The 20,608-nt window shown below is 40.4% G+C and overlaps 1 protein-coding gene across 1 annotated transcript in view; it reads right to left on the bottom strand.

Moving 5' to 3' along the window:
- LOC126484489 (neural-cadherin-like) overlaps positions 1–20,608 on the bottom strand; it is a 351,697-nt gene that overhangs the window by 231,835 nt on the left and 99,254 nt on the right. Inside the window, exons 3-4 of the mRNA XM_050108024.1 lie at positions 9,020–9,236; positions 7,850–8,126 (exon numbers count right to left, since the gene is read on the bottom strand). Coding sequence (XP_049963981.1) covers positions 7,850–8,126; positions 9,020–9,236 — 494 coding nt within the window. The remainder of the gene's footprint in view (positions 1–7,849; positions 8,127–9,019; positions 9,237–20,608) is intronic.

Below are 20,608 nucleotides of genomic sequence, written 5' to 3'. Positions count from 1 at the left end.
ACAGAGGGTAATTTATAAACTTCATTGTCATGCATTTCAGTTGTTTATGTTAATGAAGTTTGTATGTCACACCGTAACTAAGGTGAAAACATCTGAAAATTATCAATAAGGGCTGATACCAGTAATGAACTATATTAAATCGCAGTTGTGCCTGAAATATGTAGTTAACTGTAACTTTCCAACAGTTGCTTTTTCTCTCCACCTACATTGTCTGCCCTCATAAAAAGCAGCTACTTTGTAAAAAGCCAGTATAAATTTGAAAACTGAATAAATCACAGAATAATGTAGATACAGAGGTACAAATTGACACACGTGCTTGGAATGACATGGGGTTTTCTTAGAACCAAAAAATACAAACGTTCGAAAAATTTCCGACAGATAGCGCTTCATCTGATCAGAATAGCAATAATTAGCATAACAAAGTAAGACAAAGCAAAGATGATGTTCTTTACCGGAAATGCTCAATATATCCACCATCATTCCTCAACAATAGCTGTAGCCGAGGAATAATGTTGTGAACAGCACTGTAAAGCACGTCTGGAGTTATGGTGAGGCATTGGCATCAGATGTTGTCTTTCAGCATCCCTAGAGATGTCGGTCGATCACGATACACTTGCGACTTCAGGTAACCCCAAAGCCAATAATCGGACGGACTGAGGTCTGAGGACTTGGGAGGCCAAGCATGACGAAAGTGGCGGCAGAGGACACGATCATCACCAAACAACGCGCGCAAGAGATCTTTCACACGTCTAGCAGTATGGGGTGTTTTCTTTGGTTCTAATAAAACCCCATGTCATTCCAAGCATGTGTGTCAATTTTTACCTCTCTATGTACATTATTCCGTGGTTTATTAAGTTTTCAAATTTATATTGACTTTTTGATCACCCAGTACTTCAAACAGAGCTGTTATATAGCTTTACACAAACCACCGATAGCTACCTATGTACTGGCAAAATGAGTATTATTTAGTAAAAACATTAGAGTTATGGATAATTTACATTTATAAACCTGTTAAATTGTAGAAGTGACTAATGAGGTATTCTTTTAACTTGTTTGTGAATATCTGGAATTTTCAGTTTTGCTGCTCAATGCCTTGCCATAAATAATAAAGAATTTACAACCACATTCTGAACATTAGATTGGATGCATAGTCTTTACTTCTAGTATTATGGTTGTGTACTGCACAGATTATACTAAATCCACCCTATTATTGACCAAGAATACCATTAAAACATATATGTATTGGAAAATAATTGTAAGAAATGTCCCTCAACATGCTGCTGCAAGACATCAGTTTATATCAGCTTTGCACAGTATTCTTATTGCGCAGATGTGTAAATGAAATACTTTTTTGACATTAGATGCATTGCCCTAGAAGACCATATCAAAAAGTATGCATAGTATGCCACCAATTCCATCTGCAGTTCAACACAATTTGAAGTGCAACAGAGGCAAACTGAATTTTGTGTTTAACTTTTCCATGTCCTGGTGCCACTATTGCTTATTATCCAACTGTATGTCTAGGAACTTCATGCAGGGAGCTTCATTCATTGTGTTCTCATTGAGATACTACTTTCATGCCTTGAGATGTAACTGGATAGTCAGGATAGTTGGTTAGTGAAAGACTCAGTACCAGATTTATATAGGAGCAGGCAGTACACAGTTCTAGTGGAGTACATGATCATCATCATTTTTATTATGTTGATGCATATTTATGATTACATCTGACCATTTAACATCATTTGAGGTAATCTAATGGCCGGTAGAAAGCCACAGGGTGGCCTACTTTTCTCTTGGTCTTAGTTTGGCATTGGCTGTTCATCCTGGTTGACAGCTGGTTGGTAGTCATGCCAATGTAAAAAGCCTTGCAACAATTGCAGGAGAGCTGGTAAATGACGTGGCTGCTTTCACAAGTAGACAGGCCCCTGATGGTGTAGGAAAAATTTGTGATAGGACTGGAATAGGATGTGCTGGGTGGGTGGATTGGGCAGGTTTCGCACCTGGGTCGTCCACAGGGATTTTTATATTGGTGTAAATACCAACCACCTGACCACTAGGATGAACAGCCAGTACCAAACTGTGGCCAAGAGTAAAGCAGACTAACCTCTGGCACAACATAAAGGACTTTATTTCCGTGACTGCTTCACTACCTAAGCCATCTGGATCCTTCCCTCAACCACCAGCTTTTCCAGACTGTGCAGCAGCACTCATCCTTACTACAAATTCTCCACTCCCATAATTATCCCGACCTCAACCTACAGTAACATACTGTCCCCACAACCTCCACCCAACAGTTTTCATCCCTTTTGTCCAACATCTCCTCCCCATTCTCACCTCACATCCTGTTTATTTGCAGCCCTCTGCCAAGGCATCCACCCATCTTTTCACGTTTCTATCCTTCTATCCTTTTTTGCTCCTTTTTTTCCCCACCTCCCAGCTCACAACTTCTTAACACTGTGCCTGTTGGCAGTTTAGTCCCTGCACACTGTACTAGACAGTACAAGATGGCGACGTGTGTAGATATCCGTGATTTTACTCCAAAAATAAGTTACAGTGAAGCCGTTAAAAATTCGTGTGTAAGGTGCAAAAGTGAATTATTAAAGTATAATGAGCGTATTGCTAGTTTACAATGTGTAATCAGCAGTCTAAGAATAGAAATTGACAGCCTGAAGTCCGAAAATATAGAACCGAAGTCGAAGCGAAACATGGATCCATTGCTTCAAGACAGACAGAAGGACAAAAACTTTCGCCAGAACATGGCTACATTGGTGCAAAATGACGCTGATAAATCATCAGAATGGAAGGTAGTACACAACAAGCATCAAACAATTGGTACTAAAACTTCGTCTACAGCAAATGTTTCGAGGTTCGAGAATGTAAACAATTTTGATGTACTTTGTTCTAGTAATAGTCTCACAGAAAGTGAAAACCATTGTAAGAAGAGTGTACCAATAAACTATCGGAAAAAGGTTAGGTTTGATCTTCCAAAGCCACAACGTTCAGTTAACAGCAATGAAAGTGGCAGTGGTGTGATCCAGTCTGCTGTGAGTGAAACATCAACAAATCGTTTTCACATTTTCGCTGATAGTCATGGTAGAGGCATGGCTGATATAGTGATAAGCAGTTTTAATGCTGCCGATGTTTGTGGAATTGTGAAGCAAGGTGCTAAACTTTAAGAAGATGTAGTGGGGTGTGATCCTGAAAAAGTAAAAAACGAGTGTGTGATCTTAATAGGTGGCTCAAACAACGTTGCCTGCAACGAAGGGAATGATGTCATACAGTCGCTCAGGATGAAAATATCGGCGCTTCATCAGTCTAAGGTATTTGTTGTGAACATTCCAGAGAGACATGACTTAATTCCACAGTCCTGTGTAAATGAGGCTATCTCACAAACGAACTCTAAGTTAGCAAAGTTGTGTAAGCGTTTTAAAAATACTTGTGTTGTAGATATAAGCAGTTTTGGATGAGAATTATTTACAAAACACGGTATGCACCTGAACAGATCAGGAAAAAAGCATTTGGTACCCTTTTAAAAACAAAAATATTGCAAGAAGTCCACAAATGTACCCCAAAGTTGGAACCAATCGCACTTAAATGGCTCCAGCCATCAAGTCAGACTCGGCTTCAAACTCAAATGTTTCAGGAAATTGTTAGTAATGAACATACTGTGTCTGTAGCTGCAGATAATTTTTTAGGCAAAAGTTTACATCTGTCTCTAATTCCAAAGAAATGACGATTTTTCACCAAAATGTGGGAGGACTTGGTAATAAAGTAAATGACATTACTGTTCTGTTAGAGGAACCACAAGGAATAAAAGATACCGATGTATTATGTTTTAGTGAACATCATGTGAAAGATATTGAAAGGTTACAGCTAAGTGGTTACTGTCAGGCAGCGCATTACTCTAGAACCATCATGGAAAAAGGTGGAGTGGTAATTTATGTAAAAAACAACATATCTTACAATGCATTAGATTTAAAGAGCCATTGTATAGAGCAACAAATTGAAGTATGTGGTATTGAGATTACTGTAAATGACTTCACGGCTGTAGTGTTAGCACTGTATAGATCTCCCTCAGGCAATTTGAATGTATTTCTTAAGCACTTAGATTCTTTATTATCCGTACTGTACTCAAAGTCCAAGGACTTGATAATTACTGGTGACTTTAATGTTGATTTCCTAAATGAGAGCAATAGTAAAGCTGATTTAGTACATTTAATGGAGTCTTATAATCTGATGGCAATAGTAGATTTCCCAACAAGGGTTACTGTTAACAGTAAAAGTCTGATAGATAATATATTTATAGATAAGTCTAAATGCAATGAGATCACTGTGCATCCAATCCTTGGCCTTTCTGATCATGGTGGTCAATTGCTTAGGCTCAGTTACATCAGTGTGTGCAACAGTTCCGAGCATTCTTGGAAATCTTTTAGGATAATAAATGAACAGGACCTTAAAAAATTCAATGATAGCCTAAAAGAGATAGATTGGAGCCCAGTTTATAGGGAAACAGATGTAAACAAAAAGTACAATTCATTTGAGTCCATCTTTCCCAAAAAAGTAGTTAGAAATAGTCATATAGGCAATGCCAAGAAGTCTTGGATCACTACAGGGATAATAACATCTTGTAGAACAAAGAGGATGTTATACAGTCCTCTCAGGACTTGTAATGATCCAAAGAAACGACAACACTACAAACTTTACTGTAGCATTCTCAAGAAAGTTATAAATAAATCTAAAAGTATGTGCATAAAATCAGAAATTGAAAGCTCAGAAAATAAAATTAAAACTATATGGAATGTAATAAAGAGGGAAACTGGCAGGACAACAGGGAACATGTCTCAGGTAGAGATTAAAACAGGGGACAGTATCATAAAGAAACCTGAGTTGGTTGCAGAAATATTTAATAACCACTTTTTGAGAGCAGCAGAGAAGACAGGCTGTAATGGTTCTATGGAAGAATCATTGTCCCTCCTACAGAAAGCTATTAGTAACAGAATCCCACAGTTATTCTTACCTCCAGTTACTGTAAGTGAAGTCATAAGAGTAATTAGATCATTAAAAAATAAAAATTCTGCTGGTGTGGACAATATTTCTAGTAAAATACTGAAACACTGTTATAAATTTGTTAGTCCCATCTTATGCAACATATACAATGCATCCCTACAAGATGGGATTGTCCCTGACAGACTTAAGTTGGCTGTAGTGATTCCTCTTTTTAAAAAAGGTGATAGAAGCATTGTTACAAACTATCGCCCAATATCCCTATTAACTACCTTCTCGAAAATTCTAGAAAAACTCATGCACAGGAGGATTGTAGACCATCTCAACTTCCACAGTATCTTAAGCAAAAATCAGTTTGGTTTTCTTGCCGGTCTTTGTACTGAACAGGCAATATTCTCTTTCAGCAACCAAGTTTTGGAAGCCATTAACAAAAAAATGTCTCCAGTGGGTAGGTTTAGGTGGTACTGTTGGCTTGTGGCTACAATCATATCTACAGGATCGGAAGCAGACCGTAATGCTAAATGGCTCTTCTGGAGAACCTGCCTCGTCTGAATGGGGCACGATAACATGTGGTGTGCCTCAAGGCTCCGTTTTGGGCCCACTGCTTTTCCTCATCTTTATTAATGATCTTCCTCTTTGTTCTGAGATAAACAGCAAATTTACCCTGTTTGCCGATGATACCACAATTCTAATTGACGATTTGATTGATCATGATCTTGAACAAACTACAAATACTGTTTTTAATGACATCTTAAATTGGTTCTCCTCAAATGGTCTCTCACTCAATGCAGATAAAACTCATTATATGAGGTTCCATACATTACAAAGTAATCCCGATGAAATTAACGTAAAATGTAGAGATTAACCAATACAGAAAGTTGAAGATACAAAATTCCTGGGTGCTTACATAGACAGTAAATGTAATTGGTCAGTTCACATTCTTCATCTATGTAAAAAACTGAGCTCGGCAACATTTGCATTATGGGTAATTTCTTCAGTGGCTGAAGTTGACACGATTAAGGTTGCCTACTTTGGCTACTTCCACTCATTGATGTCATATGCTATCATATTCTGGGGGAACTAACCACTTGCAAAAAAAGTTTTCACCATCCAAAAAAAAGCAATCAGAATAATGTGTGGGGTCCATCAAAGACACTCTTGTAGGCACTTGTTTCGGAAGATAGGTATCCTAACAACTGCCTCACAGTATATTTTTTCCTTGCTGACCTTTGTGTGCAAAACTTATTCCATCTATCAAGACAACAGTAAATTCCATGGTTATAACACCAGAAACAAAGACAATGTACATTTCAAAATGAAACGTCTCACTCTGGTACAAAAAGGAGTTTACTACTCCAGCATTAAGCTGTTCAATGCTCTATCACTACATATCAAATGTGTTCATACAGAACTGCCAAAATTTAAACAAGTTCTCAAAGATTACCTGACAGAGAAATCTTATTATACTGTGGATGAATATCTGAAAGAAAATGTATACCATCACTAAACTTATTGTGTCTAGAAGTAGTTCAATTGATTTTATTGTGCATTTGGGCATTAGCACACTTTTTGTAACAACAGATTGGCTGTACATGTATTTACTCTTTTAGGCCTAATATCTGATTTAACTTTGTGCTCTTATCTTTAACCTTTATTTGAAACTCCTTTTTCTGTTAAATGGTTGTTATGTTATCTAGCTGACATTGTATCTGTTACTGTATTTATAGTATGTCTTACTTAAAATATGTACAATTTGCCATTCAATTGCCCTTGTATTTATTGTAAGTTTAAATTGAAACCTGTACAATTTGACACGTTCCATATCCTTGTGATTGACTCACTAACTGGATCTATGGAACAATAAATAAATAAATAAAGTAAATAAATAAATCCCCACCTGTATATTACTATACCGTCCCCCTCCCCAACCCCTCCAGATTGCTGTTGCATCCCACATGATTGTTACATTCTAGCCCGAGATGCTGAAGTTGGTGGTCATGTGTGCATGAGGTGTGCTTGCTTGTGTGTGTGAATGGTACATGTGTCTCTTACTGATGAAGGCTGTGGGTAGAAGCTTTATGTAAGTGTCTTTTAATTGTACCTGTCTGAACTTTTACTTTCCATTGTTCAAAATGTGCTGGTATTGGTAAGAAAGTGCTGAAACATATTTTCAAGTTCTGGACCTTAATTGGAAGACAGTAAATTTATAACAAAGCATGCTGCTATAAAAAGTAAAGAAAAGTAAAAAAAAAATTATTTTTGTTCATATGGTCAAAATGTACCCCCCTCCCTCTCCCAATTGGTATTATATGTTCGTGAAACTCCATTGATGTTGCTAGGATTAAACTTTGAAGGTGAGTATGGCAGTCATTAAAATTTAACAGTATTTCAACATTATCACTTAACTGGAAAACCAAGTAATTTTAGCAACATGTTTGTCCTTAAAACATTCTGCTGTATGAAAAATTGACATGCCAATGTCTAAAAAGAAATTAAATATGAAGGTGGCAATGTATTTACAAACAAGAAAAAAATATATAGTAGCCTGTATCACAGTCCTAAATTTCTTTAGAATTTCAAGTGCTCATGGACTATTGGGATGCGAAGTGAAAACAGATACATAGCTAGAAAGAAAGAAACTCTCACTGATTGTGCGTGGTTCTACACTAGAACATATTTCAGCATCATGCTTCATATTCTATGCTCTGAAGATGATCAATGATTGGTCAAAACTGGTAAAATGTTGTGGAAATATAAAATGATTTTGTAAGTTAAATAAATACTGTAGAAATGTTGTGTCAGCCACTGGCTTCTACATTTTGACATTACATGATTGCCTACAAACCTTTATCTTTTGCTGTCACAACAAATTCATAGTATGCATTGTTGTTATCTGCATCCAGCTGTTTATTGTTTGATATGATTCCACTAGAATCTACACTGAAATGATCATCTGAAACCATATATTCAATTTCTGCATTTGCACCAGAATCTGAGTCTGTTGCTTTCACTTTTAATATTGATGTTCCAAGAGGTACATCTTCATCAACATTGTGAGCCTGGTAATCTGGTAATTCAAACTTTGGAGCATTATCATTGACATCTGTGACTCGTATTGTAAGCTAAAACATAGAGAAACATGATCAGAGTGACTATATAATAATTTCATTTTGGTTAACAGATGATGCTAAATAATCTACTATTTTTGCTAGAGTGATACGTTCAAGTAGAAATTACAGCTCACTGCATCATACAGCGTGTTCAATTCTCCTCAGTCAAAAGAGAAATATTGACTTGCTTATAATAAATCTTCTTCTGAATAGTAAAACAAAATTCAAGACATTATTTGGTTCGTATTCATAAAATAACTTTTATGACTATTTCTGAAGTTGAAATATAATGAAACACTGAATGTTTATAAGATGACCACATTTGACTTGAAAAAATACAAGTCTTACTGGCTATTTAAAGTGAAAACAACAATAATGAAAACACTTTAATATAGCACCAGAGAAGAATGGCTTTTCTATCACTCTCATGACTTATATTTCACTCACAGTAAGTAATACTGATGCTTTTGAGGCATCTCTCTTTGTGCTAATTGCATAAATACATAACTGATTGTGAAAACTGCATTGCTATAAAAGAAAGAAATGGTGTTAATCTCAATGAGCATTTAAATTAATGTCTCAATCAGAACATTAAGTGACTAGTGGATACAGCACTAAGAGTGTACACTGAACCCGTGTTTTGCAATATTTAGAATTGTCTACCTGAGCTGGAACTGAACTCATACACTGTTAAAAGGAAGCATTTTGTAGTTACAAATGTAAAGTCATACTTAGGGTACGAGCATGTACTGTTGCAAAAATGCTGTATTTCCCTTGAACTAAGCTCACACTAACATTGTTTATCAAAATAAAATACATCAGTACACTGGCATAAGTAGAATTCTCATCCTCTTAAAAACGTAAAGTATCAAGGTAAAAAGTTGTTATTTTTACAATGAACTAACCTCCACAGACGTTGAGAAACCTCCAGAATCTTCAGTGGCAGTAACAATTAGAGAATAAACATGAGGTTGACGGAGGTCCTCAAAATCTAGTTCCTTGGCTAGTTTAACAATTCCTGAAGTAGGTCCAATATTGAAAGTACCTGCACCTTGACCTTGCGCCTTCAGTGTGTATCGAATTTCACGATCAGCAAAAGATTTTGCTTTCACTGAAATTATACTGTGAAATGAAGAGAAAATTATTTTTAACATTTTTTTGTGATTTAATTACATTAGTATTGCAGAAGCATAAAAAAAGGAAAGTTATAAATGTAACACACAACATAATGGTAGTTTGAGACAATTTTTTTTCCACAGATGTGTTTTTCTGCTCTTTAGTGAAATATAGGCTGATGAGTATCTGTGGCAAATTAAAACTGTATATCAAGCCATGACTGTCACCTCTTGTGTGCAGTTCACCACCTATCATGCTCTGTCAATCTGTCAGGTGTGGGAGTATAATGTAACAGACCAAGTAGTACAGACTGGAATACGCAATACCACTAGAGCCACATTTTATGTTCATTAATACAATGACTCATGACTTTATTTACTAATTTATGTTAACTGCTGATAATTATGTTACTTTTCAGTAAAACCAATAGTGTTATTAGTTAACTGTGGAAAAGCTGTATCTGTTTGAAATTTAAACATCGTTAACAAGTGATACGTAGCTGCATAAAAAAAAAGCACACTACATGAAAAAACTTTTAAGGTTGCATTAAGCCATAAATGTTAGCAAAGAAATTAATGAACTAATTATATGTAAAATTAAGATTTGATAATTCAACATTATTAAAAGCATATTGAAAATTTGAAACTAAACTGGTATGCATTTTGTTCTCCTGAGTAGCAAGTATGTTTTTGCATTTTATTATGTACACCATGGTGCATCCTATTTGATTTTTAAGAATTTCAGTAATTATAAGTCAATCAAAATCATGTTATTAACATTACTCAAATCCTTTTAATTGTTAGGAATATATGTATATGGACTGGAGGATTCAACCACCAAGACAGGGTTTGAGTTCAGGCTAGTTCACAAGTCAGTGTTTGCATTTCATTTCTGGAGTTCATTGCAGTTCATTTTTGAATTTACATAACACAGTGCAGTGTAATTTCACTTCATGTTGTTTTGACTAAACTTCAATCAAAATTAATTGTACTGTGTTAATCAGTTTGGTTACACACATCAAGAAAAGTTTTGCATCACCTTGGTTTCGAGAGTTCTGGAACCTGTACAGAAAATTGGAATAGAGATCACATAAACATCATTTCCACTCTTTCTATTGCTCATGAAAACTACACATTGCATGTTGTACCACCATACAGTGAGACCTTCGGAGGTGGTGGTTGAGATTGCTGTACACACTGGTACCTCTAATAGCCAGTAGGATGTCCTCTTGCATTGATGCGTGCCTGTATTCATCATGGTGTACTATCCACAAGTTCATCAAGGCACTGTTGGTCCAGATTGCTGCACTTCGCAATGGCAATTCAGTGTAGATCCTTCAGAGTGGTTGGTGGGTCATGTTGTCGTATTTAAACAGTCCTTTTCAATCAATCCCAGGCATGTTCGGTAGTGTTCATGTCTGGAGAACATGCTGGTCACTCTAGTTGAACAATGTCATTATCCTGGGGGCCCAAATTGTCGTTGATGAAGACAAATGCCTCGCCAGTTTTGCTGCCGATATGGTTGTACTATTGGTTAGAGGATAGCATTCACGTATCATACGGCCAATACAGCACCTTCCATGACCACCAGCAGTGTACGTTGGCCCCACATAATGCCATCACACATAGCAGGGAACTTCCACCTTGCTGCACTCACTGGACAATGTGTCTAAGGCATTCATCCTTCCTGGGTAGCCTCCAAACATGTCTCTGATGATTGTCTGGTTGAAGGCATATGTCACACTCAACAGTGAAGGGAACGTGATGCCAGTCCTGAGCAGTCCATTCGACATGTTGTTGGGCTCATCTGTACCGCTCTACATGGTGTTGTGGTTGCAAAGATGGACCTTGCTATGGACGTCGGGAGTGAGGTCGTGCATCATGCAGCCTATTGAGCACAGTTTGAGTCATAACACGATGTCCTGTGGTTGCACGAAAAGCATTATTCAACGTGGTGGCATTGCTATCAGGGTTCCTTCGAGCCACAATCCGTAGGTAGCGGTCATCCACTGTAGTAGTAGCTCTTGGGTGGCCTGAGCGAGGCATGTCATCAACAGTTCCTGTCTCTCTGTATCTCCTCCATGTATGAACAACATCAGTTTGGTACATTCCAAGACACCTGGACACTTCCCTTGTTGTGAGCCCTTCCTGTAACAAAGTAACAATGCAGACATGACCAAACCGCAGTATTGACCGTCTAGGCATGGTTGCACAACAGACAACATGAGCCCTGTACCTCCTTCCTGGTGTAATGACTGGAACTGATCGGCTGTCGGACCCCCTCCGTCTAATAGGCACTGCTCACGCATGGTTGTTTACATCTTTGAGGGGGTTTAGTGACATCTCTGATCAGTCAAAGGGACTGTGTCTGTGATACAATATCTACAGTCAACGTCTATCTTCAGGAGTTCTGGAAACCGGTGTGGTGCAAAACTTTTTTTGATGTGTGTAGATTGTCCCACAAAAATGCACCTAAAAAGCCAAAAGTTGCAGCAAAGTGAATATAACACACTTTGTTGATGTGATATTAAACATACAAAACAAGAATGATTCTTTAATCTAGTAACATACAGTTACTACTTTTACCAAATTTGTGTTTGCTTCATTCTCATTATTTTAAAGAAGCATCACCCAAAATAATGAACTTTGATTTTTTACGTGGAATTGGCAGTTAGTCATTTTGCAGTGGATACCTCCATTACTTGTACATAATTTCAAATACACTTCTCAAGTATGCCGTGGATCATATTGTGTAAAATGCACAATATTTCATCAGTGCAACAGTTTGACTTCTTCAGGTGGTGGTAGTTGCTGCTGTCATTCAGGTGGCAGTAGTTGCTGCTGCCACTGCTGCAAGGCACAACTGATGATAATCACGTGGTGACATCGAAATTTATCAGGGTGGAAGCTGGCAATATGCATGTGCATGAAGACAATGGCAGTTGGAAGAAAGCGAAGTCCCTAGTGTCACCTGCTGGGAATCGCAGAAAGGTCTTCCACGCATTCACTGTGGGCAATTACTGTGCTTTCGGATGCTTCTGTAGTTAAAAGCTGAATTAAACCTCAGTAGTGCATTGCATTCAGTTATGAATTGGAAAGTTTTGTTTTCCATGTTTTGATTTAATGGCAGAGAAAGTGGAGAGCAAAGTCATCATGACGTTGTGGGTCCTGTGGTGCAAGCCGCTGTACATATGGATCTTGTATGGATACCATCCAAGAATGGTTCGAAGCACCCTCCATACTGTGGATCATGGGATGTTAAACTGTCGTGACATAGCACATGTACTGCCTGACGATCGGGAATTGCGTGCAGCGTTGTCTGCCATAGCAACAGCGATTTCATCAATCGCTTGTGGTGCAACTGGTCGTCGCTCTCTCCCTGGAGCGACGCCTCCAGTTGAGTCGAACTTCTTCATCATGCTGCGCACAGCAGGTGGAGAAAGAGGACGCTTCCATAATCCTTTCATCTGGCGATATTCTCGAAGTGCAGCTGCAGCATTACTGTTGTTCTGATAACAGAGTTTCACCAATAACGCCCTGCTCCTTTTTTTCCAAACTCATTGGTGACATGTCAACAAGTGCATTATGACTGGTCCGGTGTGTGAGACAATGAATCATGATGACTAATCACAGCACCTGGTGGCCGTAGTTGGAACTGGATGGTGGCACTGTGGCGCATCGAAATCATGAACCTCACACTCTGGACATAACACTACCAAGTTTAGTACTTCTACAGTAATTAGGTTCTGTGTTATAACGTGTAAAATAGGGGAAGTTTAGTTATAACCACCTGGTACTTCCATGAATTTTGAAGTAACTAAGGAACGACAGAAAACGAAAAAAAAAAAAACAAAAAAAAAAAACTCTAGTTTTAGTTTTCCACCCCCCTTGGATCGAGTTTAGAAGTAATAGAGTTCCGCTGTAATTTCAGTGTTAAGTAAACAAATTAATACTATAACATTTTAGAAATTTTGATGTTATTATTATTAAAATCCTATGAACCTGTGGCTTGTTATAAGTGGGTTGGTGGCAAATTGTGTAAGGTGCTACAAACCGATTTCGACAAACATGGACGAGTTATAGAGGCTGTCTTGAAGAACAAATTGAGGATAGGAACCCATGTCCAGAAACGTCATCCACCAACGCCACAGAGGTTCGAAGTTATAGGGCCTGTCGCTAGGCTACCACTTCAGCAGCAAATGTGACATTGTACATTGGTGGGCTGTAGGCAGAATGTCTCGCAATGTCATTATCCAGTGATCATCACTGACTGCCACGATCGCCATTGGAGAAGATGCAGATAGGTGTTGTGTAGACAGGCATTGTCTCCTATGAATGCGATGCTGCTTCCTTATTGAATGACAATTTCAGACACAGGTTTCAATCTGAAGTTTATTTTTCTCCTGTATACCGAAAGGCCGGCCGTGGTGGCCGAGCGGTTCTAGGCGCTTCAGTCCGGAACCAAGCGGATGCTACGGTCGCAGGTTCGAATCCTGCCTCGGGCATGGATGTGTGTGATGTCCTTAGGTTTAAGTAGTTCTAAGTCTAGGGGACTGATGACCTCCGATGTTAAGTCCCATAGTGCCTAGAGCCATTTGAACCATTGGAGATTTTAGAGGGATCCAGGAGAAGCCAGGCAACAGAGCATTGCATTCATAGCAGACAAGGTCTTTCTACGCAGCAGCCTACCCCGTCTTCCCCACTGACGATCGTGGTAATCAGTCAGCATCACCGAATCAACATTGCGAGACGTTCCGCCTACGGCCCGTCAGCATAAAAAGTCACGTCTGCTGCTCAAGTGGTGGCCTAGTGACAGACGGCGACGCCTATAACTTCGACGCTCTGTAGCGCTCGTTGGATGTCATTTCTGAACGCGGGTTCCTGTCCTCAAAGTGTTCCTCGCGAGACCCTCTACTGTCCCTCGAAGTTTGTCGGTATCGTTTTGTAACACACTTTATGTAAGGCGCAGGGGAGGGGGCAGAGGGTAACGATCTGTGACCTCTTCGACATCCGGAACCTGGATCCGCGCCTTGTGTTTAGAGAAAAATATCGCTAATGAAAAAATATTGACACCGATGTGAGTGCAGCAGTGGGTTACAGATTGCGTAAATTATGGGGTTGTTAGAGTTATGAGAAATCGTTGCTATTACAGTTCTTAAACCAAATGCACGACACAAGTACTTCTGAAATTTTTGGTCGATGCCTTTCATTTCTTATATTTTTGTGAATTGCAATTTCTTGAACTAATGCTAAAGCTGTGTGTCAAGCACTGACATAAACAAATTATATACTAGGCCCATTCCATAGGTCATGGCAACTATGGCATATCTTGCGATAACGCGACAGCATGAGAATTCCACGATGGAAATGAAAATGAGCGTCTGGCGTGATTGGCCGGGAGGCCCCTTACGGGGCAGGTCCGGCCGCCTTGGTATGGGTCTTATTACATTCGACGTCATATTGGGCGACCTGCGCGGCAGATGGGGGTGAAATGAAGATGAAGACAACACCCAGTCCCTGAGCGGAGAAAATCCCCAACCCGGGAATCGAACCCGGGTCTCTTAGGACGGCAGTCCGTCACGCTGGCAGTTCAGCTTTCGGAGCGAACAGAATTCCACGATGAGACACGGTAAGGCAGTGTCTATCTAAATGCCAAGATAAAATAGGGTTTAATCGAGGAGGTCAGGGCAAAGAGTGAAATGAAACACACACACAGTGTAAATTTATTGTCAACAAGTACAAATGGAACAAAAATGAATCTAAATCAACTACTAACCATCGAAATAATCTCCCAGTGTACCAACACAGCATTGTCAACGGTGGGAAAGTGGCTGAATGCTATTGGCATTGCCATCAGTGTGCGCTACTTGTCACCAAAATGCTGCGAGGATATCCTTTCTGTTCGCCTCCCATGCAGAGATTGAGGTCTGGTGGGTAGGGTGGGTGGGGGAGGATTTCCCACCCTTACTGCCGTACACATTGTTGATGACGCCTGCGGTGTGGGGGCTGCAGCACTGTGATGGAGTATGACTGTATTATCCAGCAGTGCCGGACATTTTCGCTGAAGTGTATGTCGCAGATGGGACAGCAGAAAGTTGCAGCAATATTGAGTATTTACGGTGTGACACTCTAGGATACAGTGGCTGTCATATCTCCGAATGAGCATGACCTTCGTGGTTGATAGATTCTGTCGCACCTTGTGTCCTCGTGGTGAATCTGAATGACGCTATTCAGCTGACTGGGTCTTCAATTCTGGTTTATATGCTCCTGCCCAGATTAATGCGATGGAGCATGTTATTCCCATCCTATTTAAGTCGCTCCAGGTAGATACGGCCGGTCTCGTATCGCGTCCACTTCTCCACCTCTGGTAACTGATGTGGCAGCCATTTTGACCACTTCTTGAGCAACTTCAAGTCCTTCCATAAAATGCAGCACACTGAGATGCTTTTAATAATTTCCACAACGAAATTCTGTCTCGAAATCTGGTAGAAAAGCCAAAGAGATTCTGGTCATACATAAAGCACACCAGTGGCAAGACGCAATCAATACCTTCACTGCGCGATAACAACGGTGAAGTCACTGATGACAATGCCACTAAAGCAGAGTTATTAAACACGGTTTTCCGAAACTCCTTCACCAAAGAAGACGAAGTAAATATTCCTGAATTCCAATCAAGAACAACTGCCAAGATGAGAAACATAGAAGTAGATATCCTCGGTGTAACAAAGCAGCTTAAATCACTTAATAAAGGCAAGGCCTCCGGTCCAGATTGTATACTAGTCAGGTTTCTCTCAGAGTATGCTGATAAAATAGCTCCATATTTAGCAATTATATATACAACCACTCTCTCACAGAAAGATACGTACCTAAAGACTGGAAAATTGCTCAAGTCACACTAATACCCAAAAAGGGAAGTCGGAGTAATCCGCAGAATTACAGGCCTATATCACTAACGTCGATTTGCAGTAGGGTTTTAGAACATATACTGTATTCGAACATTATGAAGTACCTCGAAGAAAACGATTTATTGACATATAGTCAGCACGGATTGAGAAAATATCGCTCTTGTGAAACACAACTAGCTCTTTATACTCATGAAGTAATAAGTGCTATCGACAGGGGATGTCAAATTGATCCCATATTTTTACATTTCCAGAAGGCTTTCGACACCGTTCCTCACCAGCGTCTTCTAATCAATTTGCGTGCCTACAGACTATCGCCTCAGTTGTGCGACTGGATTCGTGATTTCCTGTCAGAAGGGTCACAGTTCGTAGTAATAGATGGAAAGTCATCGACTAAAACAGAAGTAATATCCGGCGTTCCCCAAGAAAGTGTTATAGGCCCTCTATTGTTCCTGATCTATATTAACGACATACGAGACAATATGAGTAGCCGTCTTAGATTGTTTGCAGATGATGCTGTCATTTACCGTCTTGTAAAGTCATCAGATGATCAAAACGACTTGCAAAATGATTTAGATAAGATATCTGTATGGTGCGAAAAGTGGCAATTGACCCTGAATAAAGAAAAGTGCGAAGTTATTCACATGAGTACTAAAGAAATCAGCTAAATTTCGATTAAGCGATAAGTCACACAAATCTGAAGGCTGTAAATCAACTAAATACTTAGGGATTACAATTACAAATAACCTAAATTGGAACGCTGACATAAATAATATTGTGGGTAGAGCAAACCAAAGATCGCGATTCATTGTCAGAACACTTGGTGCAACAGGTCTACCAAAGAGACTGCTTACACTACGCTTGTCCGTCCTATTCTGGAGTGCTGCTGTGCGGTGTGGGATCCGCATCAGGTGGGACTGACGGATGACATCGAAAAAGTATAAAGAAGGCAGCTCGTTTTGTATTATCGCGAAATAGGGGAGATAGTGTCACAGACATGATACGTGAATTGGAGTGGCAATCATTAAATCAAAGGAGTTTTTCGTTGCGACGGGATCTTCTCTTGAAATTTCAATCACCAGTTTTCTCCTCCGATTGCGAAAACATTCTGTTGACACCCACCACAATAGGGAGAAATAATCATCAACATAAAATAAGAGAAATCAGGACTCGCACGGAAAAATTTAAGTGCTCGTTTCTCCCGCGTGCCGTTCTGGAGTGGTTCATTGAACCCTCTGCCAGCCACCTTATTGTGAATAGCAGAGTAATCACGTAGATGTAGATGTTACTCTCGACATACACGTCCATGTCATTGATTCCCGCACAGTCCAGCGTCGGTCCACTGTTAAACATTGTTCAGTAACAGCCACGGACGGGTCAGACAGGACAGACTTGGGCCGCTCACTTTGCGATGAGTCTGTCGTTTCTGGGCGTCCACTTTGGAAGGCCTCCACCCAACTTTCTTGTTGAGTAGAGAAATGCCCTGCCACCCACAGCTGCTCGTAGCTCCACACGACATTGAGCCGCATATCTGCCAGCAAGATATACACTTTTGACATATATTCACTTTTCCACTCCGCTTACATATTGTAGGACGGCCAAGCTTACACTAAGTGCTTCAGACTCTGGTACCGAGTAATCCTACATGCGGTTACAATTTGTCGCTTGATTTCAGACCTGTTTGCTGAGGGCTTTTGAACTATTTACTGCGATTACGGTGATACCACGTGTTCACACGATATACCATAGTAGCCAAGGCTTATGGAAAAGAGCTTCGAATTTTTGCTATATTAATTGTTATATAATTAAATGTTATTATTTTAACTCTAGGCAGTTGTGGCATGTTAAAAGTGTGGGTGTCAGATGACAAGTTCTATTGTGGGAGGGGGACAGTAATAACAGCTAGGACCCCCCCCCCCCCCCTTCCCCGCTCCCCCAGAGCTGAACACCAGATCTGCAGCTGATTTAAACCATGCTATAACGGTCTTGGAGGGCGCTGCGAAAATGTTCCTCAGACCATGACGGAGGTCCCGCCCCATGTATTCTAACTTGGGGGTTAAGCGCCGACAAGGCTCCCCGACGCGCGTTAACGACCTCGGCAACAGAGGCCGGTCGTGTAGCAGGCGTCGACGAGTGTCCGTGGCGGCGGGGGCGGTCTTTGTTCTCCGGAGGGCTGATCCTACCTTCTCGAGTGGTACTCTGGGTCCCTCTGATGTTCAGAGGGAAAGACCTCCTGACTTCAGCCGTGGCTTCAGAGTTATATCCGTCTATCTGCATGGGCCGAGATGTTCCAGACGGGTCAAGCATATTCACCTCTCGTTAGTTCTTGATTGGCTAAACGTTGACGAAGATGTGAAGATGCTCTGTAATGGGCAAGTTGCTTCAATCCCTCCAGTTTCCGCAGAAGAAAATTCATAGTCCAGGCCTTTAGTTTACTCTTTTTGCAATTTTCCTGCCCGTGTTATCTGAAAATCCTCGATATTATGTCCTATTATTTTCTTTTATGCGAACGAACCCATATTTGACTGCACAAAGTACTCCGAAACGATGTGTTCGACCGTCTTTCGTACCCATATCTCTTCCATCCTTTTGCTATAAGCTCAGTTTCTTGCATCAAACCAAGCTGCTCTGGAAGTCGTCTTCGGGTTTTCTTCCTGATCAACTTTCCATTGTTTAAGTTTACAACAAATATATTTCCTGTTCAGAATATTTCTATGTGTATTTTATACTATCTTTTTTATATTCCCTAACTCCTTTCATGGTCCATGTTCGCATGCAGTCCAACGATTTGTCTCTAAGTTTATGGGGATGTAAATTTGTAAAGTATGTTTTCTAATATCACTGTGGATGTTCGTGTAGTGTCTGCTCTCTCGGTTCCTTCTTCGCCTGAGCTGATCACCTAACCATTATATTCTCACGATTTTTTAAATAATTCACCGTTCTTTTTTGTCAATATTTTCAACATTTATTTTCCTTTTTCCTAATAACACTACTGGCCATTAAAATTGCTACACCAAGAAGAAATGCAGATAATAAACGGGTATTCATTGGACAAATATATTATACTAGGACTGACATGTGGTTACATTTTTCACGCAATTTGGGTGCATGGATCCTGAGAAATCAGTACCCAGAACAACCACCTCTGGCCGTAATACCGGCCTTGATACGCCTGGGCATTGTCAAACAGAGCTTGGATGGCGTGTACAGGTACCGCTGCCCATGCAGCTTCAACACGATATCACGGTTCATCAAGAGTAGCGACTGGCGTATTGTGACGAGCCAGTTGCTCGGCCACTATTAGCCAGACGTTTTCAGTTGGTGAGAGATCTGGAGAATGTGCCGGCCAGGGCAGCAGTCCAACATATTCTGTATCCGGAAAGGCCCGTGCAGGACCTGCAACATGCGGTGGTGCATTAACCTGCTGAAATGTAGGGATCGAATGAAGGGTCGTAACACATCTAAAATGTAACGTCCACTGTTCAACGTGCCGTCAATACGAACAAGAAGTGACCGAGATGTGTAACCAATGGCATCCCATACCATCACGCCGGGTGATACGCCAGTATGGCGATGACGAATACACGCATCCAATGTGCGTTCACCGCGAGGTCGCCAAACACGGATGCAACCATCATGATGCTGTAAACAGAACCTGGATTCATCCGAAAACATGACGTTTTGCCATTCGTGCACCCAGGTTCGACGTTGAGTACACCATCGCAAGCGCTCCTGTCTGTGATGCAGCGTCAAGGGGAACCGCAGCCATGGTCTCCGAGCTGATAGTCAATGCTGCTGCACGATCCGTTAGAGCAATGCAGATAAGATGCCTGTCATCTTGACTGCTAGTGATACGAGGCCGTTGGGAACCAGCACGGCGTTCCGTATTACCCTCCTGAACCCACCGATTCCATATTCTGCTAACAGCCATTGGATCTCGACCAACGCGAGCAGCAATGTCGCGATACGATAAACCGCAATCGGGATAGGCTTCAATCGCACCTTTATCAAAGTCGGAAACCTGATGGTACGCATTTCTTCTCCTTACACGAGGCATCACAACAACGTTTCACCAGGCAACGCCGGTCAACTGCTGTTTGTGTATGAGAAATCGGTTGGAAACTTTCCTCATGTCAGCACATTGTAGGTGTCGCCACCGGCGCTAACGTTGTGTGAATGCTCTGAAAAGCTAATCATTTGCATATCACAGCATCTTCTTCCTGTCGGTTATATTTCGCGTCTGTAGTACGTCATCTTCGTGGTGTAGCAATTTTAATGGCCAGAAGTGTATTTCTATCATTAGAGGAAACTCAAACTTATGGGTTTTTACTCAATTCTTTCTAGGCAGGTACATGTTGCAGTAGCTTGACATTATTTCAAAAACTCTAATCAAGTATATTTCTGGTTTTTCTAAATGAGTGCCATTATAATAAAATGGAGAGTAGACGTATATCACCGCCGACTGGATGTTGGCAAA

This window comes from Schistocerca serialis, chromosome 6 (assembly GCF_023864345.2).
Source record: "Schistocerca serialis cubense isolate TAMUIC-IGC-003099 chromosome 6, iqSchSeri2.2, whole genome shotgun sequence".
In the NCBI taxonomy this organism is placed as follows: Eukaryota; Metazoa; Arthropoda; class Insecta; order Orthoptera; family Acrididae; genus Schistocerca; species Schistocerca serialis.
The sequence above is the reverse complement of the archived record's forward strand: the minus strand, read 5'-3'. Positions and strand labels throughout refer to the sequence as shown.